A 21,778-nucleotide genomic window follows, 5' to 3' on the forward strand; every position below is an offset into this window, starting at 1 on the left:
TAAAATTATAAATATACCATTGGCACCTCCTTTCAAGTCATGTCACTTTCCCATGGAGCGGCTCAAAAAGATAAGGCTTGCCTATAAAACGGGCCTCCGGCTTGCAGCTGGGTGTGAGCGGGCCCGCCGGAGCTGCCACGGTGAGTGCGGAGCCTGTGGTGTGCCCAGACTAATGTGTTAGCGTTCACCTATTTCCCCCCAGTAGTCTCGCCGAACTTGAACTATGCCCATCTTTTAAAAATTAATGGTAGCCAGCTTCACTCGTATTTTTTTACTTTGTTTAGATGCTTCCAATCTGGGCGCTGGCACTGCTGCTGGGAACAGCCGTCGGTGAGTGAGCATATGTGCATGCATGGCGCTCCGTGCTTTCGGGGGGGGCGGGGGGCGCCGTGATGGCTGCGTTCGAGGCACAGGGAGGACAAGGAGCAGGGTAAGAAAAGTGCGTGAACAAGGCTCGGAGTGAGGCGGCCGGATAAAAGCTAAGACGCCCCATTAAATTGGATTTTCAGATAAACAGCATGATCATGTTCTCTTAAAACAATATTCATTGTGTATCTAATACTCTAACTTGTATGTTTATTTGCTGAAGTTAGCAACCCTAGCTTGGCACCATGTGGGGTTGGACCCCTTGGTTCCACCAGTCACAAATAGACCCCCCCGAGCAAAACTCCTAACCTCTCTGTACTTCATTACCGTCATCTGTGGGATGGGCATACACGGCCACCCCTCTCGTAGGATCATGGCGAGACTTGGGAACCTAACTCACGCCAATCACCCTGCCCAGCCCCTGGCACATTGTAAGATTTTGAGGATGCAGCTTCCACAACAGCCACTACTCCTACTCCTACTCCTACTATTAATCTGCACTTTGTCCTCCTCGACATCCCTCCCTTCGTGTTGTTCTTTCATGGGTAACGTGTAAGGCTCGAATTGAGTCAGACCGTGGACTCTCTGGTTATTTGTGAGCAGCTTCTTCATCTTGGGGATTCAGGATGCCCCTTTAACAGAGGTCAGACAGAGCCTTAAACATGCAGTCATTTGGAGATATAAAGCTTCAGCCTTTACATGAAACGAGCCCCCCACCCAAAGCCCAAAGCCAGAAGGTGGCCACAAGGAGTTGAGGGCCTTGCCTCCCCTGTGAAGGCTTGGAGACATAAGGCTTCTTTCTTGAGCACCAACGGCCCAAGAAAGACATCTCAGTTGAGAGGCTCGGCAGGACCCCACACAGGACCCCACACAGAGATGAGGGGAGAGAGGTGGTCCTACGTGGTAGCGATGAGGAGCTGCATCCTGTCTTTACCCTGGACATTGTCTAGGACGCTGCTCTGTGACTGTGGAGAAAGGAAGAAGGGTGGGGGTGAGGAGGAAGAAAATATGCCACAAAATAGAATTTAACCCATATTTGGCCAGAGATACCATGAAAAAAGAGCCTTCTGGTTAAACTAACATCCCCACAACCTTTGGGGTGATTGCAGGAAAGGAGCTCTGCTTCCAAAGACTCGGCTGCTTCAGTGACGATGCCCCGTGGGCAGGGATTGTGGAGAGACCCCTCAAGATCTTGCCCTGGAGCCCCAAAAAGGTCAACACCCGCTTCCTCCTGTACACCAATGAGAACCCAACCACCTATCAAGTAAGAGTGCTCGTTGTTTTCAGAACTCAGTTCCCTCTGTTTTATGCGATAAGGATGCTGAATTTTTAGTCTTCTAAAGATGATAAGTCGGTTACATCTTTGTAGACCTTTAGGACTGTGAGCTTAAATATTATTTTATGGAACTTTGTTTATACGGGGTTCCTTGCCTTGTTATTATGCTTATCTCACGTCTGTGGTACCCTTGAATAAATCATTTAGATATGGATATATGTATACATATATATATAATCTCTCAATATTTTATATAACATTTCCACATGTTTTGTGTAGATAAAACACACACACACACACACGCACATAAACCCTCCCACTGGGTGGAGATGAGACCCTCACCACCAATATCAGAGCAGACATATTATCCCAAGTTGAACAACTGCAAAAATGCTGTGGTGTCTGGAGAGCAGTGACCCAACGATGGTTGCAGACAGCTTGGTTGAAATAGGAGAACCCTTCCTTACAAGGCTCCCGAGCCCAGGCTGTCTTCTCCTACCACCCTCTCCATGTGCAGCTGGAGTCCACAAGAAACCTGATGGCAAGCACTTTTCTCCCCCACATAGGAACTTGTCGCCGATTCGTCAACTATCGAGGCCTCCAATTTCAAAACAGATAGAAAAACCCGCTTCATCATTCATGGATTCATAGACAAGGGCGAAGAAAGCTGGCTGGCCAACATGTGCAAGGTGAGACGTGGTCCTCTCTGAAGGCAAGCTTGTTTCTGGAGTGATGCTGAACCACGGGAAAGGCGCAGGCCCCAACCAATCGGGACGGATGCTGGCCACGGCAGCAGGGGAGGAGCCTCCAGTCCTGCTGGGTGGGGCTCCCAGGGTTGGTACAGGAGGTGGAGGGGGTGCAGACGGCCAGGCACTTTCAGGACAGCAAAGTTTGCAGGCACTCGGTGGCTTTGGGTAGTGGTTATTCTATAAAGAATGCGGAGATATCTCAGCATTTAGCAACACGTGTGACTGCACTGATAAACGTGAGTTGCATTTTCAAGAGCTTTAAAGATTTTTCAATAGGCTTTCATGTCTATGTGAAGAGTTCATCTAATTCATTTTGCCCAAAAGAATGGTTTTCCTTTGATTTTCACTTGCTACTCAGCAATCTCCTAAGGTAACAATAACTAGGGAATCTTTGCAGGTTTTCATTTCCGCTTCTGTTGTTTCCATGGTAGTAGTGACTATTTTCTTTAATTTGCTTTGGCTATATGGCCTGTGTCAATGAAGAACTTTAAAAAGACTGAAACATCAAGTAGAACAAAATTTCCCAGTAACTGCCAGGTAACTAACTGCTCCAGGAACATTACCATTGATTCCTTTATTCATCAGGCTTCTGTGGCCTGTCATTTCTTCAGCAGTCTGAAGAGAAAAGACACAGAGGTCGTGGTAACACCGTTTCATTTCAGACCTGCCTGTGAGTCCAGCCCGAGGCCGGCTGGAGGCAACTCCAGAGAGTGTCCGTGGATCCTGCAGACAGCCAGAATGAGTGGGCTAATTCACTCCCCAAGTTTAGAAATAATCAGTAAAACTGTAACTTATTTTCCAAAGCAATTTAAAGTTGATGATGATTGAGGGGGTCAGTAATAAATTACTGTACCATGGTAAAGAAAAAATAAGTGATTCTCATCTCAGTAGGAATGGAGACATGTGTGTACAATTTATTTCTGACGTCTCGGAAGCAGGTGTATTTTTCTTGCATTCAAGTTGGCTTTGATGATGTCATTGCCTTCTAGTGGAGAAAAGGGAATTAAACTCCAAGGTGAAAGGTCCTAGATTCTAGTCGGACTCCACCCATGACATTAGCAAATTGTTTCCCCTCTTTGAATTTTTCTATCAGTAAAGTTGAAAGAGTTACAGGTGATTTCTAAGACCGCTTCACTCTTCTCAAATTCTTCTTGGAAAAATGGTGAGAATACACATAAACACACACTCAGACAAAATTCCTGTCTGGTCTAATATTCAGGAAACTATCGTGGATCCTCATGAAATAAAAGAGTCCAGTAGCTATCTAGCAGATGGTGCTTTCATGTTAAATAACTCTTCAGTAATATCCAATAGAACATGTTTGTCTAAAAACTTTGATAAGTTTTCCCATTATGGAAAAGGTTACTCATTGACCTTCAATATATTTATTTTAGGAGTTCCTAACATAGTCTTTCATTCTTACATGTATTTATTCATTCAACAAATATTTATTTAGTACCTACTATGTGCCAGGAGCTGTTCCCACCACTGAGGATACAACAGTAAACAAGACAGGCAATGTCCTGGGGTGTATTCTAGTAAGAGACGACATTAGGACATTATGAAGCTCTAATGAACAATCCACTGTGCCACATTTTATATGTTTTTTCATGAAACAGATGTCTATGTAACTGTTGCATAGAAATCCCAAGAATCCAGTTCCCATTATGGTCAAACGTCCAGTTTGAAGTCACTTTAAGCTTTAAAAAGGAATCCATATCCATGACAAACTAGAAGTTTTGCTTATTGCTTTGGGGTCAAAAGCAAGCATGATATTGTAAATGCTAGTCTTCCAATGTAGTGATTGGGAATTAATAAGGATTAATTCTGAGTCATTTACCATTTGTTGTGTCTCTCCTGCCAGAACATGTTCCAGGTGGAAAGCGTGAACTGCATTTGCGTGGATTGGAAGAGTGGCTCCCACACAGGGTACACCCAGGCCTCACAGAACATCCGGATTGTGGGGGCAGAAGTGGCTTATTTTATCGATGTCCTTCAGGTAACTTTTATAAGTAACATCCCATGCATGCTGCTGTCGGATTTTCTTCCAAAGACAACAACAACAACCACAAACTGTGATTTGACTTTCCCCTTGGTTGAAAACAAATTAAAAAAAAAAAAGATCTAGATTTGGGCTTCAACGATATGCCCGTGAAGGTCAACAGACTAGTTTTTCTAAAATACGGTATGATTCAAGCAACCAGGGAGGTTGTTTCTACTGAATTCTCCCAGTATTTCTTTTAATTTTACCAGTTATTAAACCAAGTTGACATGATAATGTCAACCTCAAGATTAAACTAGTTTTTTGTTTTTTATATTTTATTTTTTTAAAGATGTTATTTATTTATTTTTAGAGAGAGAGGAAGGGAGGGAGAAAAAGAAGGCAAGAAACATCAATTGGTTGCTTCCTATACACGCCCCAACCTGGGACCAGGCCAGCAACAAAAGCACGTTCCCCGACTGGGAATCGAACCAGCAACCTTTCGCTTTGTGGGATGATTCCCAACCAACTGAGTCACACCAGTCAGGGCTGTTTTTTGTTTGTTGAGAGAAGTATAATGATAACAAGTTAAGCTGACCTATTAACTAAAAGCAAACAAAATACTCAACTTCAAAGTGCCTAAATAATTGCTTTCAATATTATTTTCTAATCCAAATACTTGCTTTACTACTTCTAGGTAACAACATTCCTCATATCCATCAAAGGGTCTCTCTACATAATAAAATAACAAAATAGAGCCCTATTTCTTCCAGTTTAAATGTTAAAACCATCATCGTTTTCTATTCTAAATGGAAAAAAAAAACAGGGAAATTGCTTTGAGGGCAGGAGTATGTCTTCCTAAAACTCCAGGGTTCGGAGGTCCCCTTCCATATCCATCGTTTCCGCATGTGAATCCATTGTGAAGAAGTCTTTCTTCCCAACAGTCGGCCTTAAATTACTCACTCTCCAACGTCCATATCATTGGCCACAGCCTGGGCTCTCACGCCGCTGGGGAGGCGGGAAGGAGGACCAATGGGACCGTTGCACGGATCACAGGTTGGTCAAAACAGTAAACACTAAAATGAGCTTTTGGCTGATTTAGACTGCGTGTAGCCCGGGAGGTGTTTGAAAGGACGGGAATTCGGTGCAGCCTGCTTTTTACCCTTGGAGACCGAGGTTTTCACATTTTCTGAATTGGGCTGCACGAGGAGAAATTGGTGTGGGCTGAGGCCACGCAAATGTCTTACTGATACCAATCTGGGGCTACGGAGCCCTGCCGAGCGTGTGCATGTTGCATGTGACTAAAATGTGAATTGAAAACATCCAGAGGTCTCATCCACACCTAGTTTCCCTTTTTTCAAGCATTCACAAAGGACAAGTTTCGTGAATAGGATAAATAGCACACATTAAATAGAGCAAATAATAAATAGAATTAAACCAAAAGAAGCTTTAAAAAATGTATGATGAATTCTATTCTGCTTCAATTGCAATTGAGAATTGGCCCCATTTTCATCAACCACAACCCAAAAGAGTTGAGTAGGGGGCAGGCAGGCAGGCAGGCAGGTGGCCTTGGGCTGCCAGTTCTGCATGATGAATTAGATAAAATACCTTATTTTACAAATCTCAGGCTACTTACATTGGGCCAGCATTGGATGATTGTGTCCTAAAATGCCCTTGTGAATTTATAAGAAAGACTTTGCTACCCTTCATCTGAGAGGAAACTCAGAAAACCACTGCTTTCCTCTCCTATCCTTCAGCTCTGATTTTCTTGTTAATACCTTGGATAAATTGGCTACATTTGGATTGGTGGAGGCATCTGGAATGTCTATCATTAATCTGCTGGAGAGAGCATTCTTTCCCGCAGTCCGTAAATGTTTATGAGAGCCACGTGAGCCGGGCGCTATGCGAAGCCGTGCGCACCAAGGTCCTTGCCCTCGTGCAAAGTTAGAGTATAGTGGGCACTCTTTTAGCCTGAACAGCTTTTAGGAGTGCCACATCTCCCAGAGTCTGGCTCTTTCCTTGTAACGGCTGCTAGGGATCGGGGTTGTCCCAGTGACGTAAGTATCCATAAGTCAGGCAGAATTCCACGACTGGAGGACAAGTCCCTTGAATGAGATCAGTGCATTAGACACAGATTTCCCTTCAGAACATGGGGAGGCTGGGAAGAACCAGCTCAGCCCTCTCATGCCTAAGTCACGATGACCACTGTAAAGACAAGTGAAGGCCCAGGCACACGGATAGATGTTGACACGACGCTTCTTGTCACTCTAGGGTTGGACCCAGCTGAACCTTGCTTTGAGGGGACACCCGAACTAGTCCGACTGGACGCCAGCGATGCCCAGTTTGTGGATATAATTCACACAGATGCTGCCCCCATAATCCCCAACATGGGTGAGTTTCTCAGTTCATCCTCCTGGAATGTTCTGTGAGCCTATGCACTCAGGTGTTTTAGAGGGTTCACAGTTTATACACTAACATTATCTTTCCCATATTTTAAAATTCTTCAGGGTTTGGAACGAGCCAGATTTCAGGACACCTGGATTTCTTTCCCAATGGAGGAATACACATGACCGGATGCAAGAAGAACATTCTCTCTCAGATCGTGGACATAGACGGGATCTGGGAAGGTAAAACCATCGTGTGCAGGGATTTTTCTCGGGGGGAAGTTTGTATTTTGTTTTGCTAAACTTTCTGAACATTTTGGTATTGTACAGGTCTCACATTTTCTATAACGAAGCGCTTTTTAATTGTGGCCCCAAGATATGGGCGTTTCACTGGGGGAAGCAGGCATGAGGAGACTGTAAGAAAGAAAATGTGTTTGTTGTCAACTTGGCAAAGATCGCATTCAGGGAATGCGTTCCTAAGGTGGTAGTTGCATGTGTATGAGCCAATCTTTTCCTTCTGGAGTTATTCAGAACTTTTTGTGAAGCTCCATTTCAAGAAAGAGCTATTTTTGTATTTCAAAACAAAATGCTCTTTTCCATTAGCTGTGGCATCACTCTTAACACCTTCAACAGTCCCTAACTTCTAAGTTCATCAGGAATGATAAATACAGTTCATCAATGATTTTGTCCTGTGACCCTTATGAGTTCACACTCATTAGAGAAATCTATTCAACAACTTAACTTTGACCTGATCATGACATTAACCTGGAAAAGTCAAAATCTGTCACTGACGTGGAATCATGCCTATTTTCCAAGGCTCTCGTGACTTTGTTGCCTGTAACCATCTGAGAAGCTACAAGTATTACACTGATAGCATCCTCAACCCCGGAGGCTTTGCTGGATACCCCTGTGGCTCGTACGAAGCTTTCACTGAGGTAAGGAGACACTACCTGGCACCTAAAGAATTTGGGGACCATCATTTCTCATGGCTCGTGTGGGTCACTGCCCGTGCCGTGCAAGCAGTGGGTGGGGCTCTATGACTCCTGTATCTGTATACTTTTAGTCGTACAGATTTATTTTAATAGTGCTAGGATACTGGAGAAATTCTAAGAATTGGGCTTGTCTGCTGAAATGTCTCATATCTGCCTTGTTCTCTTGCTTCTGTATATATCAGGTAAAAGTTCAATCTTATTTTGGAAATAATTCTAAGTTAAAAAATAGTCTATGAAAATCTGATCTGTGGCTATAGGACGCCGATGAACATGGCACCCTTGTCTTAAATGCTGACCTTATAAAACTATATAATAACGGGCATATGGTTATTTCTCTGCGATCTCATACTTGCCAAGATTTTTGTTTTTGAGTTTTCATCTTGTTTGGTATTTTCTAGATAGCTAGGTAAAGGGTTTTAAATGTGATCTTGAACATGACATATCTGTTCCCTGTTTATTTTTAATTGCTTTTCCTTATACCATATTTTTTTTCAAACAAAAATGTATAATCTGTGTCATTTAATAAATAAAATTTCAAGTAACATACCGGGTGAAGTCATAATTCCCAAGGACATACACCTTAGTGATGAAGACAGGGAATATGAGTCTGGGTTTCACCATTAAAATGCTGACTGATTTGGGGCTAAATACTTAACTTGCCCAAGGCAATTTCTTCATTTCTAAATGTAAATAATAATGGTAGACATCATAGATTTGGTAGGAGGATTTAATGAGAGGACATGTTAATTGCTTAGCTCAGAACCTAAAATATAATACTTAGCATTCGACAGCTGTGAGCTAGTATGTGTGTGTTTGGAGAAGGTGTGTTGTATGTTTTATTCCCAGTACGGCTTACATATGCAACCAGAACACCCCCCTTTCTTCGGCCTAACTTTATTTTTGTCTTTTCCCCATAGCCCTCCCCAGCTTCCAGGTAATGGGGAAAACAAACAAACAGAGAAGCTTCAGGTTTCATTCCGTTCAAACTTAATTTGACTCAATGATGCAAACAGTCCTTTTAGGAGATGCTCAGACACCTTTATGAGAAAAATTCCCAGTCTGGCAGATTTCTCGGCTTCCTCTCCAGGCTGGCACTGGGCCAGGGGATCATGGGGGTGGTTGGCACATGTTGGGCAGAGGGGGAATGTGGAGGGGGCGGGCCTGCCTTAGTGACGGGCCACGGCAAACGTCTGCTGATGAACTCCGGTGGCACCTACCTTCCGGCTCAGGCAATGCCCTCGGAGAGCGGTGGACGTTCCTCCTGGCGGGCTCCGTCTCTCTCTAGCTTTCGTTGGATGCAGGCCCAGCCCCCGTCTGGTTCGTTGATCCAGGAGTGGAGCAACCTTGCCCTTCCGTAGTAGAAATGGCTATGTTTGTCCTCCCCACTCGGTTCCTCCTGTTCCCTCGCTTCTTCCCACGCTTCCTCGGCCCACAGTTCCTGTATGATATCCATCTTTTCTAGATCCAACCTTAGGGCTAAGCCTTAGCAACCAGCTGGGGCATTTTCTCTCCACGCTGAGAGGATTCTGAGATCTGAAGTTTTTAGACTTTGATATGCTCAGTGGAAGCTAAAAAAATTGAGAGAAACCTGACCTTTGAGCCCGTTGTCCTCCCACTGGGTCCTATTTTGCAGTCAACAGCTGATTATCACCTGCTGCTCCGTGTCTTGCACTTTCTGAACTCAGTTCTAACCACCCGCAGGCAGATAGGTGTGTAGGGGCAACTAGGGCAACAGAAGAAAGATTTAAATATGTGTGTATATATATGTATCTACACAAATTCTCTTTTGCGTGATTTTTATAACATTTTTGTTAGCATTGGGTTATTTAGCAGTGGAATTGCTGTTTTGTCGTTGTAGAAGAATGAGATGCATCTTCAACCTTTGCAGAGAAGTGTCTGTTAAGCCCTCTTGTACCATCAGGGCAGGATTGGCTTCAGGATATTTGAGCTGTAACAACCCATGAAAGAAGAGATGATGCACTCTTAGAAGAAACAGCATCGTCACTCATCACCTGTTTATTTTCCCCAGAACAAGTGCTTCCCCTGCCCAAGTGAAGGCTGCCCGCAGATGGGTCACTACGCTGACAGATTTCCTGGGAAGACAAAGGAAGTAGGCCAGACGTTTTACCTGAACACTGGTGACCTCGGCAGCTTTCCCCGTAAGTCTCTATCTGATTGGCCTTCAATGCTGAATGCTAATTTCACACATTTTATCACGCCCAGGAAAGAGGTGTGAAATTCCTTTTCTGTACAAAACATTTTTAAACACTCCACCCCACGTGGAAAAATTACCCAGATGCTGTGCTCAGCTCGTTTGGATGGTAGAACAGGGTTTAGGGACTGAATTATGAACAAAACAAAAATAAATCTCTTCGTATTTGATTCTAGTGCTGAATTGAGGGGGCTCCTTCTACCCCAGCTTCTTCACGTTCAGTCAAAAGTTCCAGGGAGCAAAATTCTGAAGTTTTGTACAAATAGAAAAGTTGTCCAGGAAGGGGATGGCGGAGGATGTGGGAAAGGAAAGGAACTGACGGATTTGAGAGATAGTTCAGACAGCCGAGTCCGTGGCTGCTGCGGGTTGGAGGATGCACGAGCGTTGGAGTGTAGGACCGACTGCAGGTTTCCCTTCCAGCTGATCGAGGAAGGAAACTGCCTGAGAGTCCATGAGTCAGTTGTATTGTAAAAACTAAAGCTAAGTTTTATCCTCCCCATCCCACCCCCATAACCCACACTAGCTCAATATGGTAAGAAACAAAGACAAAAAGAGAACTGGTAGTTTACTATTGACTAGTACCACAAATTGGTTGCCACACATGAATCCATTTCCAAAGGCAATGGAAAGTTGAATTGTCACATTTTTAAATAAATGCAGACCATTTAGACAAAGACAAGTGTACTCTAAAATGTGATGATCTGTGAAAGCGAAGTGAATTGATCAAAATGTCATAGTCTACTATTTTCTACTTACCTTGAAGCATGAGGTTCTTTTAACATTTAGGAATAAACTGTTAGGTTAAACGATTGAAAGCGAAATAGATTACTTTTTCTCTTGCCTTCCCCCAGTGCCTGTCCTCCGAATGTTGAGGTAGCAGGAAGGTCTATGACTATTAGAACTGCTAATACAGGTGACAAATTACTCAGAATTCAGCAGCAGTGGAATTCCAGGTAGCTGGCTTTCAGTATCTTCTCTGCAAACTAACGCTCTGCAAACCCTCCCCTGCCCCTCACGCAGGTTGGAGGTACAAGGTGGTTGTCGTTCTGTCTGGAAAGAGGGTGAGAGGACACGTGCTAGTTTCTTTGTTTGGAGATCAAGGGAACTCTAAGCAGTATGAAGTTTTCAAGTGAGTAAAATATAACTCTAAGCTTCTTCAACGTTGCAATACCCCGCCCATTCGATGTATGTTGTGGACATAAGAGTTTATTCATTACTATCTGAGCATATGGTACCGCCACCTATCATCAAAAAAAGAGATTATTTCACCCTTGCACCTTAATATATTTCAGAGTTTTGCTTCTAATTTTTTTTTCTGCTCCGTCCTGAGAAAACCCCTGATCTTTACTTTGATGAGTGGCATCTGATTTATAATCAATAAATAATTATTCTGTCCAAAACAATTGGGAAAAGATGAAATATATGATGTCATCATTTATTAAATATTGGGAAGATTATGACTAAAACATGTTTGAAGTTTTATTAAAGCAAGGATGACTTTAAAGCAATATGAGTTATTCATGCAGACAAACTACCAGTGAGTTAGCATACATGTCTGCACTTATTTAACACATTACAATGACAAATGTGCTATTAATCATCAGCCTAGAGATGCACTGTAAGCTGGTTTTAGAAACATATATTTATATGTATATGTACATATGTTCATGTATGTTTTTATTAACTTTTTAATTCCCAAGGGGCGTTCTCCGACCAGACGCTATTCTTGCCAATGAAATTGACTCAGATGTGGATGTTGGAGATTTGCAGACGGTTAAATTTGTTTGGTATAACAATATCATCAACCCAACTCTACCCAAAGTGGGTGCATCCCAGATCACAGTGGAAAGAAATGATGGAAAAACGTAAGTAATAAAAATCCAAAGACATTTGACATGTTGAATTGCATTTCTAGTTCCAGCCCCACTGAAAGTTTGTTTTAAGTAAAATCTCCTACAATGTTCTCCTACCTCCTACATGCACGATGAGGTGCATCCTCATACCTTTTGTCTCTTTAGGGGGAAGTGTAGAACTTTAGGAACACCTCTGTGATAGATTTGTAGATGAGTGCTACATTATCTAATACGAACGGTGATAGAATGAGAATCTGGTTTCATGATCTAAGGTGAGGAGAATGATTTCATTTAGCAGCTGTGCCTTGGACTGTGTGTGTGCTTACTATATGTGCCTTCTCCAAACATCCCGGGTTCACCAAATTTCCACTAAAATTATGAGGAAGACAACTTATCAAGAAGTACAAATAGACTGCTCTGGATCATCGGCTTTCTTAGTGAAGACAAAGGTCAACCTTTGATTCCAACCAAGACTAAAGTGTGTGGGAGCCAAAGATATTTACCACGGTGAACCACTGAAAAAGTGTGCTGCTGATGGTGAAACTGTGACAGAACCAATGTGAGCCCAGTGTTCTGAACGTAAAGCCAAATTCTGAGGCATAGTGCTCTGCTTCCTTTGTCATTATCCAGTTGTTCAGTCGTTCATAAAGGCCCAAGGAGGGGGCTTTTGCTTCTGGCCAAGAGGGAGTAACAGTGATTGAACTTACATTCCCAATCGAAACAGCTGAAATTCAGACCAAAAGTATATAAAATAACAGTTTCCAGACACTGAGCATTAGGCAACCAAGGAAAGTGATCCCTGAAATATGAGAAACAAGTAAGATAGAGCCTTGCAATTGTTCCAGCTTACTGCCTGGAGAGCGTTTTCAGGATGTCACATGAGGAGGGACACTTCAGACCAGAGTCCAGGGGACTCCCTGAGTTAAGGGGATAGAGCTGAGAATCCAGAAAACCCAAGGCAACTGGATTTCAGAGGGCTGAGTACCAGAGAGAAGAAAGCTACAGAGAAAATCTCAGCTACAGAGAGAATCTCAGAATCTCAGAGAAATAAGGACAAATATCCCTTGAATATTTGGCAGAGCACCGATGTGTGAGGAAACTCTCCAAGGCCAGGGAAATATCTACCTGAAAGGATTAGAGGGAACAGTGCCCAGTAACCTTCAGAGATGGGTCGAGAACCGGTTTCCACTAACCAAACTGGAAAAGTTCACACATGTTTGTCAAGAAACATTGGATAGAATATTTAGGAAGATCTTCCCCCAGTTGCAGGAAATAATTAGCCTAGATTGCACAAGACCTGGAAGTTTTGAAATCGTTTCCAAATAACTGAATTGCCACCCAAAATGGAGCTTAAGAAAATGTATAGGAATACAAAAGTATCCAGCAGCAAACAGGCTAAAATCCACACATTATGACACTAAATAAGTTTCTCAGGTATACAAAAAAAAATCAGGACACTACAACCTTTGATAAAGATAATAATCAATCAGTGGAAACCAAACCAGAACTAATACAAATATTACAATAGCAGATACAAACATTAAAACAATTGTTAAACTTGTATTCCAATTATTCAGAAGGTTGTTAGAGGCATGGCGTATATGAAAGAAAACCCAACTTGAATTTCTAGAACTGTAACATTTGAAATGAAAAAAACAGGGTGAGATAAACTAGGTTTACAGCTGTGAGTATGGAAAACACAGCTTATTCTTGTATTGTTATTTATTAATTGTGGTATTATTTTTCTATACAAACAATTGTAAACCTACTCCCCCCCTCCACACTGGATACAATTAACAGCAGATTAGACATTACAGAAGACAGATTAGTGAACTTGAAGGCATAATAGGAACTATCCAAAATAGGCACGCAGAGAATAAGATTTTTAAAATGGGAAGAACGTCGATGAACATTGAAATAACTTCAAGAAGTGTATTATAGTTCTTATTGAAGACCCTAAAGGAGGAAACAGAAAATATGTTTGAAGAAATAATGGCTCCCAAATTTTCACACTTGGTGAAAACTACAAACCAACTTATCTAAGTGATACAACGAGAAAACAGAAGAAAACTGACCAACACACATCCAAATCAAATTGCTCAAAGCTAGTTAGAAAGAGAAAATCTTGAAAGCAGCCAGAGAAAAAAATACACATTACATACAGAGAAATAAGGACAATAATTACAGCAAATTTCTCATCAGAAACAATGCAAATGAGCAGTGAAACAGCATTCTTAAAGTGCTGAAAGGAAAAAAAATAGTTAACTTAGAATTCTATACCCACAAACATATATTTCAAAGAGGAAAATGAAATAAAGACTTTTCATCTATTCCAAAGCTGAAAGAATTTATCACCAGCAGGTGTCTACATAATGAGAAATGTTAAAGGAAGATCTTCAGGGAGAGGGAGGTTATACCAGTTGAAATTAATCTGCGAAAAGAACTAAAAGACTAAAAAAAAAACAAACTACATTGAAAAACACAGGAGGGCATTAAATATTATTACTTAAGTCTTTAAAAATAACTGACTAATTTAAGATGATGGCAGTATTTGGGAGAGTTATAATACATGTATGTGTGAATTATATGGTAATGGCACCATAAAGAGTGGGAGAGAGAAATGGAAATATCCTATTGTAATGATTTTATGATACCAAATGTGAATTAATATATCACTTGAAGGTGAAATGTGATAAATTAAAAATACGTGGTATAAATTCTAAAGCATCTGCTAAAATAATAAAAACTCTAGCTAACAAGCTTATAAAGGAGATAAAATGATTCTTTAAAAAATTAGGCATAAAAACAGGAAAAAGAGACAAAGGATATAGGTGACAAATAGCAAGATAATAGACTTAAACCTAACCATATTAATAATCATATTAAATGAAAATGGTGTAACTACAACAATTCAAAGACAGAGATTAAAATTGGATTCTTTTAAAAAAATCAATAAGTAATTCTATGCTGCTTATGTGAAATGTACTTTAAATATAAAAACACAAATATATTAAAAGCGAAAGGAGAGAACAAAAGATATAACATCAGTTACTAAGGAAATTCAAATCAAAACCGCAATGCAATGCCACCATGAACGTATTTAAATGGCTAAAATTTAAAAAACTGCCAAGTGTTGAGTAAATGCTTTCAGAATGTGACAAAAGGGTCTTCCCTGTCCTTCGAGGTACCCGGTGACACCTCCTCTCTCTGCCATCTCCACGGCCATGAAACAACTCCGGCCAGGAGAACCCAGTCTGTCCTGCGGAAGCAAGGCCTCCCCTCCGCCCCTGTGTGGTCAGGGGCACGGGGTGTGTTGCCCTCTCAGACGGAGAGGCAGGGAGCAGAGCCTGGCCCCGCGCTGCCACTGAGCTGACTCGCGTTGTCTTCTCTCCGCAGGTACAACTTCTGCAGCCAGTCCACTGTGAGGGAGAACGTGCTGCTCACCCTCACCCCGTGCTAGGGGCCTGCTCACATGGGGCCCCTGGGTCTGACTGCTAATAAAGTCTACTGGTGAAGCAAAACACTCCTTTCTTTGTCATCCTTAGTCCTTTTTTCCAATGAAACTTTGGAAGGCAGTGACTAAAATCCAAAATTCGGGCTTAGTCTGAAGGACCACAGGCGACTTGAATTGTGCTACATGTTATGCGGCATTGAGCTTAGGGATATTGTTTAATTGATGCTGGCTGGCAGTGTGTCCATTACCACTGTCACTGATGCCAGTCTGATTACTTAAGGCGGATGTCCAGGTCCAAAATGACCCTCTCGTGGTGGGCACACGTGGGAAGTACCCACCTTTGCTGCTTGTTCCCCTGCCTGCTCCCACTCAGGAGAGATGAGACATGAAGTGGAGGTGGGGACAGGGCATTTCTGATGCTTCCCAACTGCCCCCAGTGGGGCCCCTCACACCCCCCTCCTCTCTGCAGCCTCATGGGGTGTTCTAATACGCAAATCAAAGACCCTCCCAAAGGTTGCCATGACGGAACCCACATTCCTTAAGGAGCCTTGCAAGGGCCCTCCTGGGTCAGTTTTCTCCTGGGACCCCACCCACACCTCTCACCACATTCCTTCTGCAACTCTGCATGCTGGCACTATCTCCTAAAAGGCCTTGACCTCAGATGCCGCTGGAGCTTGGTGCAAACTCTTCTTCTCCCAAGGATGCTTCTTCCCCTGTCTTCCTGCCTGTTCAACTCCTACTGATGAACTTCCTGTCTGTGTAGACACCGCTCCTTCCAGGGAGACGTTCTTCACCTCCGTTACCCACACCCCTTAAGACCGGGGTAGAGGCCGCCCCACTACAGTCCCACTGTCCCAGGGCTTCCTCCATCTCAGCACTTCCCTCTCCATAGCATCATTTCTTGCTTACTGGCCTGTATGCCCCACATGGAAATTCCTTAAGGAGTTTGCGCGTTGCATGTGCCTGGTTCAGTGGGATGCAGACGAGTGCCTAGGCTGTGGGGGAGATTCAGAAAAAACAGCTTTCTCAGAACAAACACTTCTTGGGAATTAAGGGACTCTGAGAACCCAGCTTGAACCAGCCCAACTCTCCCCCCAGAATTTATAAGATGTTTCTCTATCTGCCCCGGCTGGTGTAGCCCAGTGGATTGAGTGTGAGCCTGCAAAGCAAAGGGTTACCAGTTTGATTCCCAGTCAGGGCACATGCCTGGGTTGTGGGCCACGTCTCTGGTGGGGGGCATGTGAGAGGCAACCATGTATTGATGTTTCTCTTCCTCTTTTTCTCCTTCCCTGCCCCTCTCTCTAAAAATAAATAAATAAATATATATTTTTAAAATGACAAGCTGTCTGAACATTCTGAACTTGACATTGAAGGCGAAAACACAGACAGAGCTGATGGGCTGGAGGAAAGCAGTGATTCGGCTCCATCTGGAGGTGTAGATAGGGCGGATGATAGCTAGAGGCCTCATCTTTATCTTTGTGACCTTCAAGGAGTTGTACATTTTGAGGACAGGAGAGCTGTCTGGTGAAAGTGAAATTGTAGTTTCAAAAGAGACCCACGGGTTTGTGTGAAAACGAATCCTGCCTTAAGTTCCTGAAGCTGAGCAAGATGTAAGTTCGTTCAGCATGTTTTAATTGTTATTCTTTGAACACCTCACCTAGAGATCTTTCCATCTGGAGTGAAATGGATTCATTGGTCCAGGAGGCTCTAAAGGAGACACAGTTCAGACCCCAGTCTTGTTCGGGGCTTAGTCTAGTCATATCCCCCAGGGCATTTAACAGGAGCCAGTGTAGTATAGTGCATGTCCACAAAATGTGGGTGTTAGGAAAGAGAACACCCCTAACGGATTCAGTGTGCCCAAGAACGGCGGCAGTGAGTGCCGTGTCAGCTGCTCTTTCCGAATCCCAGGGCTGGCTGAGCTGTTCTGTATTCGTTCGCTGCTGCGGCATGACGAACCATCAGCAAACTCAGTGGCATTGAACAGAAAGCATATGTTAGTAATCTCTGCGTGAGTCAGGTGCTCCTGGTCTTGGCCGGGTTCACTCATGTGTCTGTGGTCAGGGCGCGTTGACTCGGCAGTGCTGTTAATCTTGGCGGGGTCTCTCACATACTTGGGGGTCAACTGGCTTTGAGCTGGGCCAAGTGGTTACTCCCAATACAAGTTAATGACCAAATCAAGTCACACATCTACCCCAGAGGATGGGGAAATAGACTTCAATCGTTGATGAAAGGAGCCTCAAGATCACATTGCAAAGGGTGCAGATATTTGGTTGCAGCGTGAAGAACCGTGACCACTTTCACAGTCCCTCTATCACCGTCTCTAACCTGCTTCTCCCTCCCGGGGAAGCCTGGGGCTGAGCAAGAAACAGCTGAGGTGTCAGAAGGGCTTTCCCAGGGATGGGTATGTCAGGCTCCAGTCTCTGGCCCTCTGATGCTGCCTTTTCCTCACTGCTCCCATCAGAAGTGAGGGCACCTTCTTCGTTCACTCACTTCTGACTTTCTCCATGACAGAGTGTTTCTTGTCAAACAACTAATGCCAATGAATAGGGGGTTGCTTTTTCTTACCTTAAAACAACACGACAGCCCCGGCTGGTGTGGCTCAGTGGATTGAGCATGGGCCTGCAAACCAAAGGGTTGCCTGTTTGATTCCCAGTCAGGGCACATGCTTGGGTTGTGGGTCAGGTCCCCAGTAGGGGGCAAGTAAGAGGCAACCACACATTAATGTTTCTCTCCCTCTTTCTCCTTCCCTTCCCCTCTCTCTAAAAACAAATAAATAAAATCTTTAAAAAACAAAATAAAACAACAGTCCTGATCAGATTTGCTGATCAGGAAATCCAGTCTCTACGGTCATTATCCACTCTTTTATTAATAGAAAAAATTTTTTAAATTTATTGGGGTGCCATTGGTTAATACAATTACATAGATTACAAGTATACGATTCTATAACTCATCATCTGCATGTTGCATTGTGTGTTCACCACCCAAAGTCAGGTCTCCTTCTGTCACCATGTGTTTGACCTTCCGTACCCTCTTCTGCCCCACCCCCCTTGCCCTCTGGTAGCTGCCATTCTGTTGTCTGCGTCTATGACTTTTTGTTCATTTATTGCTTGCAGCAGTTTGATATCCCACATATAAGTAAATCATATGGTTCTTGACCTTGTCCATCTGGCTTATTTCACTTAGCATGATATTCTCAGTATCATTCATTCTTGATAAGTCATGTAAATCACCTCTTATTTCAAAGTGTGATAAACATGATACTTTTAAAGAAATTCTCTCCTCACCAGCACTGAGCCGCCAACTGTACACTTCAGTATGAATTTAGCAGAACCAGCCGGCTTAGAATTGCTGTTTTCTTACTGCGGAGCCACACACTTCCTGCAGTGGCCACCCAGCCCACAACTTAGGCTTTGGAGGCAGAGGGGTGGGTCAGCCTAGCCTGCCCAAAAGGAGCCACTCCCCACTGCTTCTAATTAAAGGGACAGTGCCTGATCTAATCAGGCCAATCACCTGGTAATGAAGGATTCTGAGATGAGATGCACACAGACGGGGTCCCCGCAGCAGAATCAGGTCCAAATCAGAAGGCATCTGAGGACGACTGAGGTCTCCGGGGTGGTCCCATTTCTTGGGCTTCCCCAGGTCTCGTGGTTCAACAATTTCATGGATGCCACGAGATGCCCCAATATGCTTTCAATAAATCTCTGCTTTTCAAAAATTGAGCTAACTAGCCAGAATTGATTTCAGCTGCTTACAACCAATAGAACCATAACATTTCTCCAGAAACTCACCTGTTGAAACAGCTAATGCTCTCTACTTCCCTGTCGTGTCAGGGAATGAGGACGAGAGAAATTGCCTCAGACACAGACACATGTCAAAGGCACAGAGCTTTTGTCTGTGCAACTCAGCTGTAGGGGTTTATCCCACAGACATGCCATGCCTGTGGGAAGAGAACCATGTATAAGAATACTCACTGAGGCATTGTTTTTAACAGTAAAATGTTGGAACACCAAATGTTCATCAGTAGGGACACACCAGCTCTGGTCACCTTTAGGTGGTTTCTACCTCTGATGCCCCAGGTAGGGAATTTCCCTCCGGGCGGGCACAGAGCCCACAGATGAACTTGGCAGGGGAGTGAGCTGAGAAGGAAAAAGGCATGGGGGTCTCACTCATGGGCAAACTGTGATAGGCCACACATCATTGTTTCTCCTAAACTGACACTGTGCCCTCCCGCCTTTCTCCACCCTGACATTCACTGAGAAGGAGGGTCAAATGCCCATGAACTCCATCCATGGTGCGTTCATTCCTTCATTAACTCATAACCACGTTTGTGCCGGCACAGTTCCAGCAGCTGAGAGGCCACAGTGGCCAAAGCAGAGGCAGCCTCTGTCCTCATGGAATTGCATTCTAGGTGGGAGAAGCATTATGACAAACAAACAGGCACATAAGATGGGTAATTATCACTTGCCGCAAGAGAGCTGAAAAAAAACAAACCAGGCGCTGGGTGCTGAGGGCCTGGAGTTAAGCAGACCAGCTGGCAGCAGAGACATCTCAGGGCGGTCAGAGGTGGCCTCACTGAAGCCGTGACATTAAAGCTAGTTGTTGAATGACAAGAAGGAGCCGGCCCAATGCAGGCCCAGGGGAGAGAGCTTCAGGCCGTGGGAAGAGTGCAGCACAGAGGCCCCGCGTGGGAAAGCACTGGGTGTGTTGGACGGAGGCCACTGTGGCCGTGTGTGGAGGACAAACTGGAAAGCAGGGAGGAAAGAGGCCCACAGGGCTGTCAGGGCCACCTGCCACCTCCCAGAGACACATTTCCCCAGTTCCTTACCGCCAGACTGTCACAAGGCTCCCCCCTGGTCAGCACTGCGATGCCAGAGGACAAGCTGAGGCCTTTGATGTCAGCGGTCTCTGGGCCATACTCTGGCACCTTCCCACGTGCACCACCTGGGCAGCCTTCCCCGCTCGGCTAGTTTATCGCTTAGGCCAGTCAGATGGCTCAAGTCTGGCAGTTCAGAAGGAACTTTATTTTCTTTTTCAACTTATTCTATGTAAGTAATATGCTTCGTCTGTGTGGTTCACACTCAACAAATCTTATTGGTAACTTGCCCAGAATAACTGAGTATGCGACAGCTCCTGCTCTCCCTCTGCAGACTTGATTCAAATGCCGCCTTATCACTCATTACCTTTGTGGCTTTGGAAATAATATATTTGTCTCTCTGCACCTCAACTTCCACATATGCAAAGGGAAGAAAATAATGGCACCTCCTTCATGGGGTTGTTGTGGGACATAAATTAGGTAATAAATGCAACATGCTTGACCACACAATCTACATCTTATTAAATGTTGGTGATGATTCTTTGTTATTCTGGGGGAAGTCCTTTCTGTTTTCTTAACAGGGGAGCCCTCCCAACCATTCCCCAGTGTTTTGACTGCTCTGGAAAACTGCAAAATTTTTAAAAGATTTTACTTATTTATTTTTAGGGAGGGAAGAGAGAGAGAGAGAGAGAGAGAGAGGGAGAGAGAGAGAGAAACATCAATGTGCGGTTGCTGGGGGCCGTGGCCTGCAACCCAGGCATGTGCCCTGACTGGGATTCGAACCTGTGACACTTTGGTTTGCAGCCCGCACTCAATCCACTGAGCTATGCCAGCCAGGGTGAAAACTGCAAATTTTGACAGTGAGGCCTATTTAACTTGGGGGTGGTGTAGGGCACCCACAGTGTAAGCCACTGAGGGCTTATCTGTCTGCCGTGTGAACTGGACGGGCTGCTCACAGATGCATGTCTGTGGGTAATTCATGATGGCCTCATAGGGGCCGAGTCTCATGGGACAGGTGTGCAACCTTCAGGTGACCTGGGGAAACTCGCCAGATGTGGCATTGTCTGGCGGCACAGGCTTTTAGAGGCTCCTGAACCCAGCTATTCAAAATTATCGTGGGGGACTAGAATACTGGCTGTCATTTTAAACCATTAAGCTTTGAGTTGGTTCATTACAAAGCAGTGGATACCTGGGCCAGGCGGTTAACAGGGGATTGTGGTCAGAGGCTACTGAGCGGGCTGTGGAATCTGTTTCCAAGTTCACATCCTTGGATAGCACTAGACTGCCAGCGCCGGGGCCTCAGCCAGACACTGAGAGTGGCGGTTTGCCTTAATCAGACACTTCCCTTTACTTTCCTCTGCATGGGGGCAGCTCCATCAATTCTGAGTGGGAAACACTACCTTCTACTGTCACGGTTTGCTGCTGCGACCTGCCTGGCACTTGGTGACGAAATAGAACATCAGAAAGTGGGGCCCGCTTGGCTCCCAGCTACGTGCACAGGTACGAAGGGACAAGTTTGGGGCTTTTTTACCCCCTTTGAATCAATATCCTTTCATCTTCCCAGGCTCGTGGAAAGATGAATTATTAATCATGTTTTGTGTATTTGTGCAGATTAAAACATTCGGTGCACGCCGCGTGTTTTATCTTCACCTGCTGTTTCCTTGAAGCAGATGATAAAGCTGGGGTATAAAACGCAGC

The 21,778-nt window shown here is 44.1% G+C and overlaps 1 protein-coding gene across 1 annotated transcript; it reads left to right on the forward strand.

The window, feature by feature from the left end:
- Window positions 1–284: 284 nt before the first annotated feature.
- LOC114496511 (pancreatic lipase) lies at window positions 285–15,306 on the forward strand. Its single transcript, XM_028512028.2, has 12 exons — window positions 285–330; window positions 1,476–1,630; window positions 2,209–2,331; window positions 4,256–4,390; window positions 5,317–5,428; window positions 6,644–6,763; window positions 6,880–6,999; window positions 7,573–7,691; window positions 9,778–9,907; window positions 10,981–11,089; window positions 11,661–11,825; window positions 15,210–15,306. The coding sequence occupies exons 1-12, from the start codon at window positions 285–287 to the stop codon at window positions 15,271–15,273; spliced, it is 1,398 nt and encodes a 465-aa protein (XP_028367829.1). The 3' UTR covers window positions 15,274–15,306.
- Window positions 15,307–21,778: the final 6,472 nt, after the last annotated feature.

Source organism: Phyllostomus discolor, chromosome 5 (assembly GCF_004126475.2).
Source record: "Phyllostomus discolor isolate MPI-MPIP mPhyDis1 chromosome 5, mPhyDis1.pri.v3, whole genome shotgun sequence".
NCBI classification, from domain to species: Eukaryota; Metazoa; Chordata; class Mammalia; order Chiroptera; family Phyllostomidae; genus Phyllostomus; species Phyllostomus discolor.